The sequence below is a fragment of the Typopeltis vanoorti genome, chromosome 10 (genome assembly GCF_054136105.1).
Source record: "Typopeltis vanoorti isolate ZY-2024b chromosome 10, IOZ_Tvanoo_1.0, whole genome shotgun sequence".
Taxonomy (NCBI): domain Eukaryota; kingdom Metazoa; phylum Arthropoda; class Arachnida; order Uropygi; family Thelyphonidae; genus Typopeltis; species Typopeltis vanoorti.
The window spans coordinates 111563277-111586116 of record NC_143558.1 but is presented as its reverse complement, the minus strand read 5'-3'; the positions used below and the strand labels follow the sequence as shown (position 1 = coordinate 111586116).

The 22840-nt window shown below is 34.8% G+C and overlaps 1 protein-coding gene across 2 annotated transcripts in view; it reads right to left on the bottom strand.

Annotated features, from left to right (window-relative positions):
* The window catches only part of Tango1 (transport and golgi organization 1), a 395672-nt gene that overhangs the window by 358282 nt on the left and 14550 nt on the right, over positions 1-22840 (bottom strand). For both annotated transcript variants that reach the window (XM_090398800.1, XM_090398801.1), the window contains exon 3: positions 4929-5024. In XM_090398800.1, the coding sequence (XP_090254926.1) occupies positions 4929-5024 (96 nt within the window). The remainder of the gene's footprint in view (positions 1-4928; positions 5025-22840) is intronic.

Genomic DNA, 22840 nt, shown 5'->3' with positions numbered 1-22840 from the left:
ATTAACAGTATAGCAGAAGATCTGAGAAGGCAGATATTCAGTTGTTTGCTGATGATGTAAAACTGGAGAAGGGGAGGAAGACAATAGTTGATAAAGGTGATGCAGATATTCTGAAAGACTATTTAAATAAGCTGCAGGTGTGGGCAAAGGACAACGGCTATAAATTTATGCAAAATGTAAGGTAAGGCACTTTGAGACGAAAAGATTACATACTCTGAATCATACTGATGATAACAGATTGCAGAAAATTGTGGGGTGATTGTGGATAGAGATTTGAAATTCAGAAGACATATCACATGGGTTGGCAAAACAGTTCAAAGAATTACTTGGATGATGAAGAACATACTGAAAAGTAAAGATGGAGAGGTTATTATCACTCTTTATAAGGCCACGATTCAGCCACATATTGACTATTGTGCATAGATTTGGTCATCTGCATTTCTTAGAGATCAGGAAGTGGTGGAGGATTCAGACACAAGTCACCAAACCGGTGACAGGTGTGTGTGGAATGCTTCTTATGAGGACGTTGAAAGTTTATTTTTCACTTGGTCAGACTATAATAAATTTAGTTTAATCCTTTATCCAAGTGTGTGTGCAAACAAAGTTTGCACCTGAAAGTACCTTCAGGACTGGGGTAAAGTGGTACAACACCGGGCGACTCCTTGCAAAGGTGGAGCAAGCTACCAACATTCCTATCTCAGCGTTGGTAGCTTGCTCCACCTTTGCAAGGAGTCGCCTGGTGTTGTACCACTTTACCCCAGTCTTGAAGATATACTTTCAGGCGCAAACTTTGTTTGCACACACTTGGATAAAGGATTAAACTAAATTTATTATAGTCTGACCAAGTGAAAAATAAACTTTCGACATCTTTCTCTGAATCCAGAATAATTTATTAAAAAGGTGGCACACCATTTGGCAACTCCTATAGGTAGAGATGACCTTGCTAATGCTTTTGACTGGTATCTCCATTTGGGCCTGGCTCCCACTGAAGAGACCTCAATAAAGGTGGAAACTAGTCTGGGTAGTGGCCCTTCCCTTAATGCATAACATTATACATATCCACAAGGAGATGTGTTTTGCATTATGGGAGATACTGAGATAGGAGTGTTGGTAGCTTTCTCCACCTTTGCAAGGAGTCGCCCGGTGTTGTACCACTTTACCCCAGTCCTGAAGGTACTTTCAGGCACAAACTTTGTTTGCACACCCTTGGATAAAGGATTAAACTAAATTTATTATACTTATGAGGACAGATTGAAGGTGTGCAGGTTGAAGAGTTTAGCTGACAGGCAGAGGAAAAGGGATATAACAGAAACATAAGTTACTAAAGGAATTTTATAAGACTGACACAAAGGAAATTTTTCAATACATGAAAAGGAGGGGGGGAGAACAAGGGGGGGGTGATTGTGGATAGCACTTTTAGCACTGCATGAAACGTGTGCTAAAAGTGTGGTTAGTAAGGGTGTACAGACTAGGTTTTTTTACATGGAGAGTGGTGAATGCGTATAATGGATGCCATAGGTCATTGTGAATAAGTGAATAAGTTTAAGGAGATGTATGATAGGTATCGTGTGAATAGGTAGAATAATGGGTAGAGCTATTAAAAAATCAAAAGAAAGGCAGAGGAATGGACACTGGTATAAAATGTTTGCTAACCTCCAAATTTCATAAGCTTCTTAAGAAGAATGAGTTGTGTGTGTCTCCTGTGAAGTATCTTTTAACTTCATGGAGATACCCATCTAAACAATAATAATATTTTGTTTTAATATTTAAAAGTTAGTGATCTCATATTACTCCATGATGCAGCAAATGAAATTTTACATAATGATAATTTCCTTGTGATCACTCAGTATAGACAACAATGGCAACGGAGTCTGATTTGTAATTTTGCATTTAGAAGCTCAGAAATGCAGTGGCTTAAGGGTCAAATCTAGATAACCAAGAAGAGACATCCACATAGCTTTTTAAGAAATACAGAGAAATGACCAAAGCTGCAGATCCAATGTCCAATCTTGATGATGCATCCTATCAGTGAATATATTATATACTGAACTTTTTTTTTTTTTTTTTTTTTTTTTTAATGTTGGTTGTTATATTGGTTGATCAACCTATAGTATGTTAGTAACGTTATATGGGTAGTGGGTTGGGAAAGGAGAAACTTGTTTATATTTGATTTCAAAGCCTGATACTGTATTCCTTGGAAACTACATCAGGGGGAAGACTTCCACAATACAGCAGTAGCAAGGAAGGATGAAGGAGGAGGAAAAGAAACTTGTTCTGTGGGTTTCAAGGTGTACTTGATGCTATTTCAGATGAACATTTGCCTTTGAAATATTTATAAAATACACAAATTGCAGAGACCAAACGTCTGTGTGAAAGTTAGGGGAGTGAGTTGGTAAGAGATGGGTCATTTATCAACCTAATTGCTCTCCTCTGTATTGAGTCAAGCATTTTGAGGGAGCTTTTAGGGACACCACCCCATATGTGAGAGCAGTAATAGATGGGCAGATTTGTGATTTGTATAATGTTAACAGCTGTTCAGGAGTGAAGTAATGTCTTGAGCGAAAGAGAAATCCTAGTTTTTTGCAAGCTGAGGATGCAATGGTTGTGATGTGTTTATGCCAGGAGAGGCCTGATGTCAGGGTAATAATTCCAAGAAGAGAAAGTTTATCTTGCCTGGAAATTTGGGTGTTGTCAAAAATAATACTGGGGAAAATAGTTATTTTTTGTGAGAAATAAGACAGAACTGGGTTTTACTAGATTTGAAGTTGACGAGGTTATCTGAGCCCATTGGAGGATAGCTTTTAGGTCAGAATTGAGGGCAGTGGTGGTTGATGTTCTGTAGGTTGAAGTGAGTTATGTAGAGTAAGGATTTGTCAAATGAAAGGAAGGAGCGCAATGTGCTGTCATCTGCAAAACTGTGTATTGGGCGGAGGTCAACTGAAGTATGTCATTGATATACAGAAGGAAGAGGATGGGTGAGAGAACAGAACCTTGTGGAACCCCTTGTGGATGGTTGAGAGGATAAGGAACCATCTGCCTCACATATAGTGTGCATCCAGATAGAAAGCTGGCAATCCAACTGCAGAAGTCCTGAGATGGTTCAAATGATAGGAGTTTGCTTAATAAGTCTTTGTGGCAGACCCAATCAAAAGCTTTAGAGATATGAAGTGCAATCACTTGACATTCACCAAATTTCTCATTGGTATTTCTGGACAAATGCTGCTATTTCTGGATCTCCTGTTGATCAGCAGCAATGGAATCTGTAGTAGTCGCTTAATAGCTGAGTGCCTTCAAGGTAGTGCAGGAATTGAGAATTGATGGTTTTCTCCATTACTTGAGATAGGACTGAGAAGTGAGTGAGATAGGACAGTAGTTAAATGGCAGTGATTTGTCACCCTTCTTAGGAATGGGTTGAATATAGGACAATTTCCAGGCTTTGGGATAGATACCATGGAGTAAGAGAGTATGTATAGGTGGCATAGGATAGGAGTCAGTTCTGGTGCACAGACCTTCAGGACAATTGGAAGAATGCCATCAGGGCCAGGAGACTTTTTTGTGTCTAATTTAGACAATAGGTTTCTGATCTTTTTCTGGCAAAAGGATATAGGGGTCACTGTATGTTGGGCAGCTGGAATGATTGGGGGGCATTTGCCATTGTCAGTTATGTGTGTGTGTGTTGGAGGCAAAGTGTGAAGTCATTAGATTAACTTTTTCTGTGGGTGATGATGCAATAGAGCCACTTGGATATAATATACAGATGGGAATAGCATAGGGCAAAAGTTACGACCAATTGTTTTGGCACGAGATCAAAAGGCATGGTTGCAAGTTTCCTGCTTTTTGTCCATTCAAATTTTGTTTTGAAAGCACTGATAGTTTTCTTGCATCTATTTCAGGCTTCAGTATAAGCACTGAAGGAGGATAAAGTTCCTGATTTGAGCCAGTTGTATACTTGATTTTATATTTGTATAGTCTTGTCACATCAGAGAAGTGTGAAGAATGTATGTTTCCATGCAGTGAGGATTACTTTGGTGATACATTCGGTGCATATGTTTGGATTGGAAGACCAGAAACAATAGTCCAACCATGGGAATGAAGCATAGTAGTCTCAGAGGTGGTCCCACATGGCACTGTTATAATGCCAAACTACACCTGTGCAGGAGTGACTGTGTAAGCTTTGTTGTATGAGGGGAGGAGATGCGCGCTAGATTGTGGTCAGAATTATCCAGGGGGCTCACTACGTTCACTGCATATTTGGAAGGGTCATTGGTAAGGAAGAGATCTAGGATATTAAATCATAGTGATGGCAAATGTTTCAGCATCTCTGCCTGAACTGAAGTATATGCTGGATACTGGTAATTAGTTTACGGAATTAGCAACGCATATAAAGTATATTAATTAAAGGTAACTTTAATGAATAACTTCTATATTTCGGCAATGTCACATTGCCATCTTCGGGAACATAAAGATATGGTATGTGCACTCAGGAACTAACACAAAGCAAATGAGGAAGAAAGCAAGAAACTAATATTGTTCCTAAAGTCCTAATGGTGCCCTCTTGCGGGCTAATTTAGTAGTCTTGGCAGTTGGGCTGAATATACTTAATATGCTTAATATACTTTATATGCGTTGTTAATTCCGTAAACTAATTACTTGTTCCCGAAGATGGCAATGTGACATTGCCGAAATATAGAAGTTATTCATTAAAGTTACCTTTAATTAATATACTTTATATGCGTTGTTAATTCTGTAAACTAATTACCAGTTATGTCTAACCAACGTATAAGTCTTACTACTAGAATGCTGGATACTGAAAAAACAAAGATGGGATGAAAGTTTGAGATTTAGCCAACCAAACTGTATTCTGTTCTGGCATAAACCAAAAGAAAAATTAAATGAAATATATAATTTTTGTTGTTGCTGTCCTTTACCTTAACAGCTACTTGAACCGTAACATCTTTTTTTTTCTTCAATAATGAAAGTTCTTGTATGTAAGTTTTTGGTGCAAATCCTTTTATGCCATCAATCTAGAGAAAAAAATAGTCATTTAAATACAAGTTACAGCAAAAATTTAATATATAAATAAAGATATTCATTATCTGCAAATAGCAATAACAAATAAATGTGCTTCATGTAAAAGACATTTTTATGTAAAAATACTGTATAAATAAATTAAATAATAATAATAAGTACAGTTAGCAATATTAAATAATTAGCACATGAATTAAATAAATCCAAATGGTTTTAACCTTCTTAGTGGCATGATTGGGCACATTCAACATAACTCAGCCAGTGACATGCTTCACTGGACTCTCTTTTGGTTTTATCAATTTCTTTTTACTGCTCTATTTCAGCAAAAACACAAGAAACAATGTTATCAAATCAGAGCAACGATCATAAATGGAACGACGATGTTGGTCTTTGTTTCAGCAATAATTTCAGTAACTCCAATGTGTTTAATAAGTGATTAGGTGATTGAAGAAAGGAGTTACCATGAATTCGACACAGAAATAAAAATTATACAGCTCAATCTACATTCGTGTTCATAGAAATCGCATTACCTGCTATAAACATGTTTTTTTGGTAATTAAATTTAAATGTCTATTTTTAAAGGGATAATAACATAATAATTGTCGCAAATAATAAAGAAGGTAATGTAACATTTTTGTTTTTGATTAATATTTTGCTCTTTTTAGTACAAGATGTGACATAATTAGGAAATGACAACAAACTTGACAAATTTGCAAATATCTCAAAATAGAGTGGACAGTGATATTTTCACTGGAAAAACAAATACTGGTACCAAAATTTTAGTTCAACTACACAGTTTTATGAACATTCAAAGCTAAAAACTCACTTTTTTGCTGCTTAGTACTTTGTATCTCTTCTTGCCTTTATTACAGCTTAGCATTGACAAAATCAATTTCCTGATGGATGCAACTGTCAATTCATGGTTCCAAACCTTTATAATGGCTTCTTGAAGCTCTTGAAGTGTTTGGTATCACAAATTCTCAATGGGATTGAAATCCAGGCTGCTTCCTGACCACAGTAGTTGCTGAATCAAGTGTTCATTGAGCCACTTATTAACTTGCAACAAAAAACTGAAGATTTTTTAAAGTACTAAACTCAATTTTAGGGTTATAACAGGATTATTTACAGTTTTTGCCCTATGAAAAAGGAGAGTCACCTGAAAGATGCAGTTGTTCATTACAGTAAAGTGGTCTCTGATAATTCTTCATTCTAAAATTTTCTGGTACATTTGTGCATTCGCTAAAACTTTTGTGAAATGCAAACGACCAACACCACGATACAACATGCAGCCTCAGATCGTGTGACTGACTGAGAATTTGACTGTTGACACCAATCAGGGTTGAATTTTTACTTTGATCATCTTCAAACTGTCTGTCTTCCATCGGTGCCCAGCAGGTTAAACTTTTTCTTGTAAAAAAAAAAAAAGTACTCCTTTCCCAGTGATTGGGGGTCCCTTTGGCGTGATCTTTGCACCAATTTAATTGAACCGATCTCATTTTTTTGGTTAACAAGAGCTTCTTTTTAAGGCACTTGGCTATCAGTCCCTGTTGAATGAGTTTTCTCCTAAACAGTTACAGAGCTTGCCAAACCTCCCATTTGTTCTTCCCAGTCCTGTTTCAGTTCTCCAGACAACACAGTGATTTTTGAGGCAGAGCCATTTTTGAACTTGATCTTGGCATGAGGTAGGCGATGCCTTTCTTCCTTTCAGCAGATCCAGTTTCCTTCACTTTCGACAGCAGCCGTGTCACAATAGATCGACTACAGGATGCCCTTTTATCTATTTAATGAGAGGAATAGTCTTCTCTATTCAAAGCTTAAATCACACTTTTCCTGTGAGGTGTTAACTGCACATACTAGCTATAGCAATTAGCAATCTCAGCATGAAAATGCCAAACTAGCTTTTCCTGTCTATTTATAGCATAAAAAGTTCTGATGCAATAGCAGCAATTATTATATTATACAGAAACCCATGAGAATAATAGCTGATGCAATACAATGAAATATCTAATGATAAAACAATGAAAATGACCATTTAACTAGTAAAAACTATTTCTGTAAGGTGATGAAGTTTTTATGAAGATGAGTGTATTTTGGCACTTAGGAACAATTTTTTTGCAGATTTCCCCCTTTCTTTTCATCAATTTTTTTTTTTTTTTTTTTTTTTTACAAAAATCATAACACATCTATCTAAAATATAATAATAAATTAAAACAGTTCATGTCTAAGTATTAAAATACAAAAAAAAAGATAACTGCTTAAAAAAATAGCAAAACATGTATTTCAAATGCATGGAAAGGTGTTCACAGTACATGTTATTTATTTTCACAGTACTGGTGACAACACAGAATGATAAGAAAATAATATTTATTAACTTATATGCTGATATTTCACTGGTATTATATCCAGCATCTTCAGAGCACAAAAACAGTTTGTCACAGTACACAAAACAATTTGGTATAACAGTGGGACTAGTTTAAAAAATTGTAACAGACAACACAAGGAACTAATTAGGACTTAATCTCATACAAGTTTCCTCTGCAATGAAACAACTTTCACCCACCAGTTCTCAGTCTTCTCTTCTATGGCACTACAAGAGTGCCAAATAGGATGAATTTTGTGACTTCTTTCCTCCTCCTCTTAGTCCTGAGTTTAGGAGAGCTGAAGCAGTAGTCCAAATAACAAATCATCCCCACAAGAATGAAGGCCTTCACCCTCACTCTATCCAAATCCATAGCCACTACCCTAACCTTGGTACTCAAAAAAAGTGTGTCAACAAAATAAAAGAAAAATACTGCAAAATACCATGAGTGTCTCTAGCTGTTAAAGAACCATCAGAAAATCCAATTCAGACTCTGAAAGGGCCAAATGCTGCAAACTCATCTCCTGTCCAAATGGCAAATGAGGCTTCTGGTCCCTTGCCAGGCCACAACTTATAAGGGTCAGGCCCACACACACACAGCCCATCCTAAAGAAAGGTGATAAAGGACAGCCAGCTGTCCAACTTCTATTCTCTCTAAAACTGGGAAGGTCATGAACAACAAATTCATGCACCCCCTTGAGACCTACTAACTACCAAGTGACCAACAATAGTGATTAAACCACTCCTAATCCACAGCCAATCTTAGTTTTCACCACCCACCTCTGGATTCAAGTTATGGGAAAAAATTGGAGAAACTCATCTAGTGACTATCAACATTTCACAAATATATGATCAGGTTGGGCACAGGGGGCCTATTTAGCTAACTTCTATCCTATGGTCTGCCTTCTACACTTTGCAACTTTCTCACTGATTGCTCACTACATGTCATGGAGGGTGGTTTACTCTTCTCAATTTTCCAAGAAATGCAAGAGTATGCTGGAGTATATAAATGGCTGCTCTCAGACTTTAAATCCTATCCATAGCTTTGCCGATGACAGTACCCTCCATTCCTCCTTTTAATTTTACAAAACTTGAGGTGCTCTGCTCTGTTGTTAGAATCATCAAGATCCACCATCAATGCCCTGAACTACAATTTCCTAGCTATATTTCAATGAAGGACAACCCTCAAGACTTCAATGCCATCAAAACTCAGTTCTGCCTGATCTCTCACAAGAAAGAACTCTTATCTCTTCCCCTAACTTTTAATAATACTAGATATCAAAAAACACAACCAGATATCCCTTCTTGGGCTGACCTATACCTCCAGCCTTTCCAAAAACATAACTATAACTTCTGCAGCCACCAAAAAACTGTCTCTTTTCTGCAAAAGACACTAATTCACACTATAGTTGCTAACTCTATACAAATCCCAAATCAGCTAAACAATGGAATATGGCTCACATATTTGGGATGGTCACCAAAATGCTCTCTAAGATTACTCAATTCTATCCAGAGAGAACAATCCAGTTAGTTTATGATCCTTCTCTCTCACAGATCCATTTCAATTCCTCACCCACCCACAGATGCTTACTTTCCACCTTACACCTGTTCTACTTTCATGAACAATGCTATGTTGAATTGGCCACTATTACTCCTCCACTTTCTCCAAAACCATAAGTAAGAGCTGCTGCTAACCAACACCTTTTTACACTCCAGCTTTAAAAAATGTAAACTGATTCCTGCTTTCTTCTTATCCTCTTTCCCATACACATAGCACTCATATGCTACAGGTCTTGACATTTTGTGTTGTGGGTCATATAAAAAACAGGTAATTTAATGCAGCAGTATAGCCCTATGAATATACTATACTACTGCATTTAAGCATGTTCATAACAGACTGTATGTCACCAATGATGCACACTAGGCAGGACCTCACATTACAATACAGTTGACCCTTGAAGAATGTGGGTTTGAACTAAGTGGGTCTACTTAAAAGCAAATCTTTTTGAATAAATACATTGGAAAATTTTTTGGAGATTTGCAACAATTTGAGAAAAAAAATTCTCAGGGACAAACTGCGTAGCTTAAAAATATTGAAAAAATTAAGAAAAAAGTTCGGTATGTTATGAATACATAAAATATATGTAGATACTAGTCTATTTTATCATTTACTACCATAAAAGATACACGAATCTATTATACAAAGTTAAAATTTATCAAAACTTGCACACACAAATGCTTACAGAGAGTACATAGTGCCATTTGCAGTTGAGAGAAATGTAAACAAATGTAAAGATGCAATATTAAATCATAACTGAATAAAATTCACTGGTATTAATTAGTCAATTAGATAAATTAATTAATTAGCATCATCATTATGCGTATCAAGGATTTAGGCCTAGCATGGCCTGTTCCGGCCTTAGAAGTCATCGTTGAATAATTTAAGAGAACGTCCTGGTTTTCTTTTTCCTAATGGCTTGTACTTTTAAGCTTGTTTTGGTAATCTTTCTGTTTTCATTCTTTGAATGTGTTCCATCTATTCATGTTTATATTTTTTAATTTTTTCTATTACTGGTTCGTGGTTTAATTCTTTCATAATTTCTTCGTTTCTTTTGTGATCAAATAGGGTATACGTTACAGTTTTTCTCATAAACTTCATTTCTGCTGTTTTTAATCTTTGTCTTTTTGTTTTATTGTCCAAATTTTGCTTCCATACATCAAGACTGGTAGGGCAAATGTATTGTATACTTTAAGTCTGGTTTGTTTTTGAACTAGGTTTGGTTTAAATATAGAGTTAATTACACCTGTTATTTTTAAATATTTTGCAATTTTTACGTTTATATCTTTTTCATTTTCATATGCGATCATACATCCTAGGTAGTTAAATGAATTCACCTGTTCTAAGATCTTGTTATCTATTACTTTTTTAATTCTTGCTGGATCTTGTCCTTTAAAGGCCATAGTTTTTGATTTTTCTTGATATTATCATACCATAATCTTTGGATATCTCATTTAGATCTAAAATAGCTTTCTGTAAGCTATCTTCAGAATTTGTAATTATTATTTGGTCATCAGCAAAAAGGAGTGTTTAAGTTCACTGTAGGAGAAAGTTTAATTCCTTGATGTAAATTTTTATTCCATTTCATTTAAGTAGATATTAAAAAGAGTTGCTGAGAGGGGGCATCCCTGTCGGACCCCTTGGTTTATCTCTCTCGTATATGATAGCTTTAATCTTATTTGTATTTGATTATTTTCATATATATATACTTGTGATAGCTTTTAGGATATTATTTGGTATTTGACTTTCTTTTAATATGTTAAATAATATGTTTCTTTTAACTTTGTCAAATACTTTTTCAAAGTCAATAAATGCAATATGTGTTTCTAAATTGTATTCTCTTCTTTTCTCTATTATTAATTTTAGGCAAAAGGCCGGGTCTATACATGATCGTCCTTTTCTAAATCCATTCTGCACTTCTACAATAAAGTTTTTGGAATATTTCATTAGTTTGCTATTTAAGATTCTGCTATATATTTTGTAACAGGAATTTAGTGTACTGATACCCCTATAGTTTTTAGGGTCATCTCTATTACCTTTTTTAAAGATAGGAATCACAATTGCTTTTTTCCATTCTATTGGAGAGATACCAGTTGAATAAATTTTATTTAAAAATAATAAGAGTCTTTCTTTGAATCTTGTTCCTGCATATTTATATAGTTCTGAACCTAGCTTATCTTCTCCAGGTGATTTTCCATTTCTTGTTTCTTTCAGGCTGATTTCTAATTCTTCTTTAGTTATTTTCTTTTCATTTTTGTTAATTGTTTGCCAGTTGTCTTTTTTAAAAGATATATTTGTCCACAATTCTGTGTAGTATTTTAGAAATTCTTCTAATTTCAATTCAGTGTTTAATTTTTTCTTTGGTATCTGCATTTAAGTGTTTCAAAATCGTATATATACACTGGATCTTATTTTATATAAATCATGTTCTAAATTAGAAACAAATTTATTCCATGATTCTCTATGGCTTTTTCTGACTTTTCTTTTAGCTATGGCTCTTATTCTTTTATATTCTATTTAATCTTCTAATCTTTTACTGTTTAACCATTTGTGATAGGCTTCGTTTTTTCTTTTTGATTATTTCTTTGATTGTATCATCCCAGATCTTCAGTTTTTTCCTTTTATTGAATTTTTTGATCTTTCCTAAGCTTTCATTTGCATATTAAATTATATTAAATTAAATATTGCATATTGAATTTTTTGGTCTTTCCTAAGTTTTCATTTGCAAATTACTTAGCATAAAATAAACATTTTGTAATAATTCATTCATTAGTGTATAGGCTGGGCTACAGAGACGCAATCGCATCGATGGCACTAGGCTACCATAAAGCAATCATACTGCTGCTTCTTCATTATCAATGTATGAATCATTATACCTGTAAATAAATATGAAGTTCTTTTCACATTATCTTTTCATTTTTGATGTCTCTAATGTTAGTAATACGTATAACATCCACATCACATAAGACAATATTGATGTAGATATACGATTCATCTGCTAAACAGATGACGTAAACTTATGGTATTAATAAATACAGTACATTCCTGTAAATATACTTTCGCTTCCTTATGATTTTCTTAATAACATATTCTTTTCTCTAGCTTACTTTATTGTAAGAATACAGTATACAATACATATAATATACAAAATATGTGTTAATCAACTGTTTATGTTATCGGTAAGTCAACAATACGCTATTAGTAGTTAAGTTTTTGGAGAGTTAAAAGTTATACACAGATTTTTGAAATGCGCAGGAAGTTGACTCCCCTTAACCCCTGCGTTGTTCAAGAGTCAACTGAATATCAATGTCAGTTTCAGATTGGGCAGGTTCATTATTAAAAATTAATACTCATGAGATGCCAGTTTGGTAGAATTCAGCATACTAGGATTAAAATGAATACTTCATTTTTAATCCTAGTATGCTGAATTGTATTGTCATTACTAGGATTAAAATGAATACTTCATTTTTAATCCTAGTAATGACATAACAATTATGACATGCAAGTCCCAATCTTCGATATTTCTGTGAGAATATAAGCTAAAACTCCTCATTCCTTTAAGCTAATAATCTCATCTAGATACTGTGCATAAAGTTATTCTTCCTTTGTTAATGCTTTTCAAGTGTTATTCACGCATTACAACAAACTGAGTGATAAATTTTCCTCCAGAATCATTCTTACTGGTGTTTATTATTAGCAATTGAGACATCTTGCAAACTGGTGAATAAATTATTATGTTTTGGATGACTGACCAAAAATACATCCTGACCACGAAGCCTCACAAAAGCATGGGGACATGACTTTTGTGAGCAGAATGCGGGCAATGAACAGAAAAATAAATTAATTATGCAAGCAGAAAAAAATTTGATAATTTAGGTTGAAATGTACACCAGAAAATAATAAACAGATAATTTTGAAAAAAATGCACGATACAGAACTTTTCAATGGTAATGTTGATGAGTGCTTGCAGTAACTTTACCATCTTAGATTACTTACCTTACTATACCCTAAGGTTTGATGAATAACTGAAAGAATTTTATGAATTCCACTAAAGTTCAAATGCCAGTTTATCCCATAAAAGGAAAGCATGTTTAACACATTCTACAAAAATAACAATCAGCTATATCATCAAGTGTGTCTATAATGAACATAGGAAAAATTGTGTGTGGAATATGCCACACAAATTTGGGTGGCACATGTAAGGTGAATGGGTGCATAACATGATCCCCCAATTTTTTTTTTTTTTTTTTTTCCAGAACATTCATCTTCAACTATACTTGATATATAAGATAGTTACAAATTTTACACCTAATTCATGTGATCATGCCAGTAAGGTTTCATCAGGATTTAAATTAAAAAAAACCCACATGCGTATCTTACTGAATACATTTATTAAATATAAATATTATATACAGAATATATCAATATATATTAATATACTGAAACTATATTAACATATTAATATTATATATCAGTATATTATTCATCGGTTCTTTCAACACTCGAACTCTTCTTCTAACTCCCATATATTGATTTGCTGTTTTTGAGAACTGCGAAACATAAAGTTTGATGTCCTTGCTATTTCTGAAACCCAAAGAAGCTCTGAATTAACAGCAAAATGGAACAATGGCAACCAAATTTTCCTGGCTGCAGATAAAGCTATAAGGGCTGGAGGAGTTGGCTTCATCATAAACGAAAAGCTAACTAAAAATAGTATTTCTTGCACAATCCATTCTGAATGACTAGGAACACTAAAATTAAAAATAGAAATCAGTAATAATAAAAATAATAGTAGTCTATGCACCTACTTCAACAGTTGACAAAGAAGAAATAGAAAACTTCTATGAACACCTACGAGAAACATTACAGAAAAAACAGCATACACTATAGTGTGCGGGGATTTCAATGCAAAGATTGATACAGGATCTATTGAAAAAAAAATACATTGGACCATGGGGAGGGGAAGAAATGAATGAGGCGAACTCCTGTCAGAATCTGTTGAAGCAGAAAGGCTTTACATTATAAATAGTTTCTTCAAAAGGGAACTGGAAAAAGATGGACTTGGCAATCCCCAAATGGAAAGATAAGAAATGAAATTGATTACATTCTAACAAATTGCAAAAGAATAATAAAAAATGTTGAAGTCACTGGAAAAAGCTACTGTGATATTCATTCAGACCTCAGCCCAATAAGAGCCACCCTCAAAATACATTTAAAAAAAATGAAGAACGCACACGAGCACAGTCAAACCATAAAAAAACACTCAAAACAGATAAATCCAGAAAAAATGTGGAAGAAACCGACTGGAAATTAAAAAACAACATTGACGAATATTAAACAAACTTCAATAATCATTTATTGAACTGCAAAGAAAGAGCCTCCTATGAACTTCCTCCTAAGACCAGGGAAAGGCTATCAGCAAGAACAATAGAATTATTGAAGAAAAGACTGTTTAGAATATAAAATTATCTAAACAACTTAGGCAGAAGATCAAAGACTACAATATATATAGAATGACAAAACTGGCAGAAGCAGCTAGGCTCCGTAGCAGCCTAAAAAAAGTAGAAAAAGAAATAAGTCTAAAGCAACCACTACCGCCTTCAAAGATAATCAGGAAACAGAGGTGAGATGGAAAAAATAATAAAATCGTTTTATGAGAACCTTTACTCATCTAAACAGGTAGTCACAGTACCAGATGAAAATATGGAATTACCATCTATCCTACCTAAAGTAAAAATGGTTATCCACCATATGAAAAATGACCGATCACCAGGAATTGACAGTATAAAATCCGACGAATTTAAAATGGGTGAAGTACTCTTTAAAGCTCTAGCAGAAAGATTCACTTGATATATATAATTAAGGAAAGCACCTATTGAATGGAAAACATCAAAGACTATAATTCTGCATAAAAAAAGGTAATAAGGAAGACATAAGTAATTACAGACCCATCTGTCTATTATCTCACACACACAAAATATTCGCCAGAGTCATCCTAAACAGAATACAGACCTCCATCAACGAAAATAGTTGCAAAGAACAGGCTGGTTTCAAAAAAGGCTTTTCGACAATAGACCACATTCAAACTATTACTCAACTAACAGAAAGATGCAGAGAATACCAGTCCACCATAATGCAATATTCCAAGCTTTAACAGAAAAAGGGTAGAAGTAGCATATATCCAGCTCATAAAAGATATCTACAAAGAAGTCACAACAAATATCACTCTTTGTTATGGGATCCATATACCACTCACACCACAAGTCATACCTTCTCTTGAATTCATTCACATTATGTGCACACAACCTGCAAAAGCAAGCCATTTCAGTCATGCACCACTCAATGAGAGAAAACTAGTTTTCACCCCCTTTCTTGACTGCACCGATTCTAAACTTCAATAGATACACTTTAGCTGCCTTCCATAAAATCAAAAATTCCATCTACTGGTATCCAATTATGACATTTTCAGAAGCTTGTAGGCCTCTATCATACCACCACTCTTTCTCCTGTCTAATGGCATCTGCAGTTTATAAATTCCCATAATCTACATTCCACATATTATCTTTTAACACTCTCCTTTGCACCCTCTCACTGTATCTGCATCACCTCAGAAACCACAAGATCACTGAGCACAAGAGTCTACATATGGTCATATGAAAGACGTAAAGAAAGAAAATTATTTTCTAATTCTTACATGTCAGTGTTTTTGTTTCGGCACTGCAATTATCCTTTGAGTTGTATTCACAATCTTTGGCTATATGGCCATCTCCTGAAATTCAACTTCCTATCCACTAAAATTCCAAGATCCCTAGAGCATGGTCATAATTCTTCTAGAATAATTGAGGAAGGATGTGAAGGAGTTGTTGGACAAAGCAAAAAAGAAGAACAAGAAGGTGAAGATTGTAAGGCTCCTGCCACACTATGATAGAAGCAAATTAAGGTGGGGGCAGGAGAAGTTGATAGGAAATGCATCAATACACAGGTTGTGCAGAAAAATAAAAAAAAGGATTTGTATAATGCTGACAGACTGCACCTAAATGGTTGTCTAGAGAGCTTTGTTCACCAAGCATGCTGAAGTGCAAATCCTTCTGCACACCTGCATATTCATTGTTTGTTATCAATGCCCTCCTCCTCAATTTGACTCTATCATAGCATGGCAGGAGACTTACAATCTTCACTTTCTCACTCTTCTTTTTTTGCTTCATCCAATTCCTTCACATCCTCTCTCAATTATGCTAGAAGAATTAAGACCAGGCTAGGGATCTTGGAGTTCTAGTGGATATGAAGTTGAAGTTCAGGGGATGGACATATAGCCAAAGATGGTGAATACAACTCAGAAGGTAACTGCAATGCTGAAACAAACACTGATATGTAAGAATAAGAAAATAATTTTGCTTCTTTACAAGGCTTTGATATGACCTTATCTAAACTATTGTGCTTAGTGATCTAGGGGTTTCTGAGGTGATGCAAATACAGTGAGGGGGGGGGGGGCTTTGACTATTGAGATTAAACTGGAAGGGAGAAAAACCACATGGCAGGAAGGAAATGGAATTTATATACCTCATGGGAGATAATTAAATGGCAACATGGGATGGAGAGGACTTGGGCTACAAGAGTATCAGACATGACCATAAGATCAGAAGACCTATGCATAGCCAAGATGGTTCTGATTGGGGAAAATGATCATGCAGTCTTGACTTGAGAGATTGCAGAAGATAAGGAAGAGTACTGTGAAGAAGGGGTATATGTGGAACTACAAGGTATATAATTATGACACACTCAGGAGGAATCTTGAAGTTGTGTCACGGCATAAAGCCCTGCAAGAAAAGAATGTTAGTATTGCATGGGAGATATTTAAGGGGCATGTAGAGGAAGGAATATTAAATTGTATACCTAAGATAAGGAGGATAAATCAAGTAGGGATTAGATGCTAGTGCTATGGTTACCTTTGAAGCATAGACAGCTCAATCATGAAAGGTGACCAGCATGGTAAGGAGGGAAAAATCAGATTACGAGAAGAAACTAGCTGAGCAGATCAAAGGAATTCCCAAAGAGTCCTTCCATTACTTAGCAAGTAAGAGGAAGAATAACCCTAATGAGTGCTGATGGTGACAAGGTGACAGAAGTAGATAAAATAGTTGAGTTACTGAGTGACCACTTTGCAAGGATATATCCACCTAAGTGAAGTTAATGCTGTGACAGAGATTGATGCAGGAACAAACATGGATGAATTGGAGGTTCTTAGAATATTCCAGAATCTCAATATAAATTCAGCTGTGGGATAAGATGGGATATTAGCTCGTGTTTTATGAGAAGTGCAAGAGAACTAGCAATGCCTCAGACTAGGCTCTTTAATTGTCAGTTCTGGTAGAGTTCCAAGGGATTGCAAAGAGGGCAAAATAATCCCTTTGCATAAGGGAGATTCTAAAACTGCTGTACCAAATTATAGACCAATCAGTATCATTGGAGCTGGTGACAAAAGTACTGGAAAAATTGGTCATAAAGAGAATCAAGAATGGGTGGATAACAATATGATAGTCTATGAGGGGCAATGTGGCTCTGTGAAGGGATGGTCATGCCTTAGTAATTTACTAACTTTTCATAATAGTGACAGCTGAGTGGGATAAAGGAAAGGCTACAAGATGATTCTGCTGGAATTTCTAAAGAAGGTTTGAGAGAATACAACATGGAACTCTGTTACACAAAACTAACAAATGGGGATGAATATGACAGGTTATGTGGATATGAGGGTGGCTGATGGACAGATATCAAAAAGTGGTATATGCTGAATCCTATCAAAAGTTTTCATGAAGTCCAAATGTATCATGATGTATCCATTCCTCTTGCCCAACTCAATCATCACGTTATAATAAAATGTGAGGAAGATTTTTTTTTTTATGTAGCTCTCACCCACAAAAAGTCTTTGTAAACCTATAGTACATTTGTACCATGGGTAGGCAATGTTTTTTTTTTTTCTTTTTGTACTTTTTATTTTTTACACACTCCAGAAACCTTACTCAGAGACCAAACATGGAACTTTTTCAAGTCACTTCTCGCTTCCGATAAGTGGGGAGGTGGTCTCACACCAAGTGATGAAATTCATCTACCACCTAAAGACAGTTATAAACATTCATGCCCATGGCAGAATTCAAATCTATAGCCTGTTGGTTGAAGAACAGGTACACTAACCACCTGGCCAACCAGATAGGCAAATTACTCAAACATGACATTACCTTAATAAACCTATGCTGTTCATTATAAAGCATAAATTCTCTGTCAATCCATTTTGGTATGAAAATCTCTTACAACTTTTCAAAAATCTTTGCCACCTTGTCATCATTATCTTCTTTTAATTTCAAGTCTCTTACCATCTCTCCATTACACCATATTCTCATACAGTAGCACAGTACGGTAAATTTTATAGGAAAGTATTAAGACTGCTGCAGCTGTGCCTTGTCAGCATCACATGACCCTGACAGATGTGACACTATGACGATGAACTAACAAGCTTGCATAAGTTCTGTAAGTCATTGGCCTACATGCAAGCCAAAGCTTATTAGAACATGGTACTTGCATTCAACATACCACCACACAGTACATTACTGTCAGAGCTAGACGATCACTTGATGTTTTCCAACACTGAACTCAAAGGTTATTTTATACATGGAGTATAATACAATCTTTGTTTTGGTATTTTTTATTTAACTTCAAATATCTTATAAGCCGATCGATATGGTTATGATGAGCCTGATACGAAAATACTATGTTTAGAATTTTGAAAATATTGCATTTTTTTTAAAAAATATCTTTTCAATAGTAATGATGACGAGTATTTACCAACAATGGATATATCAGTTTAGTGTTTTAGGGTTAAAATATTCTACATCACAGATTACAATCTGTGCAGTGAAAATATTTATATACCAAAGAGGATTAGATTAAAATCATGCATTACAGGAATTAGGTGGCCTTTGTACCTCATGAATATCCATATAGAGCAGGGTCACAATTTTATGATTATACGAGGGTATTCAAAAGTCCCTCCCTCACACACTGATTTCTCTCTTCTGGGTGATAGTTCCTGACCAAAGAGAGATATAAGTGGAGACGGGTGCAGTAGCTTGAAGCCTGTTTATTTTCATTGAATATTTCTCAACATAATCTAACTTTCTTTCAATACATTTTCACCGAGTAATAAGCTTTTCAAAAGCCAACTCTTGACTCTGTTGGACTTCTGGTTATGGAAACTGAAATTCCTAGTTTGAAATCCATTTTGAAAATGATGAAAAAGTCAAAGCAGAAGTGAGAAAGAATCCAAAGAATTCCTTTACAATTTCAACGACTTACTCAATACCTTTAAACAACAAAAACCAATTTATAGTCGAAGTTGAAAGAAACAGAACATGTTTTGGATGCTCTTATCTCAGTAGTGTACCAAGGCAAACTTTCCTCTCAGGTATAGAGAAAACAGTTCACCACTAGAAAATACTTGCACACTACATCACATCATCCAGCCCAGAAGCAAGATATCATTAAAAAAAGCATGCATAGTATCCAGTGATAACAAAATTAAACAGGAAATGATGTATCTCAGTCATTGAGGTACTCCTGAAGAATGGCTACATTCCAAAATTTATCAAATGTTGTACAAAGACTATTCATATAATCCAACGAATATACAAGAGCAAGACAATAAAAAGGTGCAGTTTCATTGCCTACACAAAAAAGGCTACAGGTAAATTACTGAAAGTACTTTAAGAGTATAACTTAAAAGTAGCAGTTGCACTGTCTTGGTACATCATATTCCTCCAATTTATATCAATTACAAACATGTGACATGGCACAATGCACCGTGCCCTGGCCATCAATTTCTTTTCAAGCAGCATACATAAGAACAAACACAATCATTCTAAAGAACATCAGCAGCCCAAATAAACTAAGATGAAGAAAATCTGTTCTGTGAGTCTGGAGCTGAGATGTAAAGGAGTGTTGAAGAATTGCATGTGTTTTAAGAGATTTAGAAAAGAGTGTGGGAATAATGCCAATTCTGATGAACAGCATCCATAGAAATATTCATAGAAAATGCAAAGACCAGAAACTGCAGCATGTTCGTGTGAAAAACTGCCATGAATTAGTGAAATATGTGATATTTAATAACCTAATTGCTCTTTTCTGTATTGAGTCAAGTTAGCAATGTTGTAAGTTTTTCATGTAGTACTATCATATCCTGTACATCCCTTGAGGGTACATGTCAGGAATTTGATGATGATGACATTTCACATTTTGTAACATCAAAGAGAATTTCTAAATAACAAATTACATAACAACCACAGTAATTAATTTAATGAAAGTACAGATATTTCATACTGAAAATAACAGTACATCAGTGTGTAGAAACAAGTAAATCAAAGAACAAGAATACAAGGTATATGCAACAATCAGTCGACCAATTAAAATCGGTTGCCAAGAGCTAGAAATTAATATATCATCATCATCATAAAATTCCTGCCATGTATCCTCAAGGGGTGTACAGGATATGATAGTACTACATGAAAAATTTACATCATTACTAACTTCCTATCTACAATTTTCCTCCAAATCAGTCTGTTACTTGTCAAGACTCCAACATTATCATATCTAATATATCTATCGTCTAAGGCACTTTGTACCGTATCAATCCACCTATATCTTGGCCTTCCTCTGGGTCGTTTTCCTATCAACATAGTAGAGAACACTTGTTTTGCTAATCTTTCCTCACCCATTCTGTTTAAGTGACCATACCACCTGAGATTATCTCTACTAATGCATTCCTGGATGCTGACAACGTCAAGTTCTTTCCTAATATCCTCATTCTTAATATGATATTGCCATGGATGCCATCTGTTCATGCCTCTAATGTTTCTCAGGACTCTCATATCTGCAGTCTCTAGTCTTTGGTCAAGTGTTTTACTTCGGATCCAGTGCTCAGATCCATAATTTAAAACTGGTTTGAACACTGTCTTGTATACAGCTAATTTAGTGTTCGACTAATTTCTCTCTTATTCCATATGAATTTATTCAATTGAGTTCCTACCATACTAGCTTTGTTGATTCTGTTGTCTATTTCAATATTTAATTTACCATCTTCACTAAAAATCGTATCACATAAAAAAAACCAGGACGTCCTTTTAAACGATGACTTCTAAGGCCGGAACAGGCTATGTCAGGCATAAATCCTTGATATGCATGATGATGATGATGATGACTAAAAATTGTGTCTAAGTAGTTGAAATGTTTTACTTGTTCCACAGGTTCTCCATTCACAATGCAGTTGACATTTTCAATGATTCTGCATGTTTTCATTGTCTTTGTCTTTTTATTGCTGACCTTCATACCATATCTATTACAACAGTTATTCAATTTAGTCAGGGAATCTTGCACACTTGTAGCAGATTTATTTAGCAATATAACATCATCTGCATAAAGCAAAGAGCTGACATTAACATCTCCAATTTTGATATCATGTTTAATACCACTTTCCTTCATAATGTGATCTATATAGATAATGAATAACAGAGGGGATAATGGGCATCCTTGTCTCACACCAGATTTAACATTAAACCATATTCCTGTACTTCCTTCAATTCTAACTGCTGAAAGAAATTAATATATTAATTAATAATACTAAAACTAATTTTGATGTTTACATAAAATGAGAATCTCCGAAACTTCTGGGACAGACAGAGAAAATCGTTCCTATTCAGGTTAGGCTGATGTAAAAGGGCTTCGAAAACTTACACACCCATTTTGGAAGGACTCCTCATTTATATGGTCTCCCAAAATTTCATAAAGAAGGTTGTCCATTGTGAATTGTATTGACCCCCCCCCCCCCCACCTATAAAACTGCTAAACTTCTTTCATATTTATTAACTGCCCACACTGGACAATCCAGATCATTCATCAAGAATTCCACACATTTCTCAAAAAAAAATTCAAGAATATTCAAATAAGAGTTAGATATGCCAGCATTGACTCTCTTTTTTTACGAATACTTCATTATCTGACACTATTAGTTTAGTATATGATGATTTCCCCTCCCAATGTGAATATTTTTGAATTTGTTATGCAATCAGGCTATTTCAACTGGAAAAACAAGACTACAGACAGGTTAAAGACACTGCTATGGGTAGCCCTTTGTCTCCACATTTGGCAAACTATTTTTTGAACCATCGGGAGGGTACCTTATTCTCATCCATTCATCCCTAATTACCCTCTCTTTAGTTTCGTTACGTCAATGATGTTTTTGCTGTTTGGCCTCATTCTGAAAATGAACTTGCCACTTTCCTACTACAGATCAATAGCTTTTATCCACACATTCAATTCACCATGGAAAAAAGAAACTGCTAGTATTTTAGCATTCTTAGATATCTTTCTTACTTACACAGCCTTTGGTACTTTGTCAACTAGTAGTTATACTTGACTTTAATGGCAGATATATTCATCAAAAGTCTGCTCATCACACCTCTCAAAAAATTTGTATTATCATGTCTGTAATTAATAGAGCACATGAACATCAATATACATGAAATGAATTAAATATGAATGCCTTTTCAGAGAAAGTTGCGAAGCTCTTTTACATCAGCCTAACTTGAATTGGAATGATGGTCTTTGTCTCTCCCAAAAGTCTGGGAGTTACTCATTTTACGTAAACAAGAGTTTTAATATTATTTATTAATATATTAATTTCTAACTCAACCGTTTTTAATTGGTAAACTGATTGCTCTATGTACCTTGCATTCCTGTTCTTTGATTTGCTTGTTTCTACACTCTGATGATGTACTGTTATTTTCAGTATGAAATCTGTATTTTTATTAAAGTTAATTACTCTTCTTATAGTGTAATTTGTTGTTTATAGT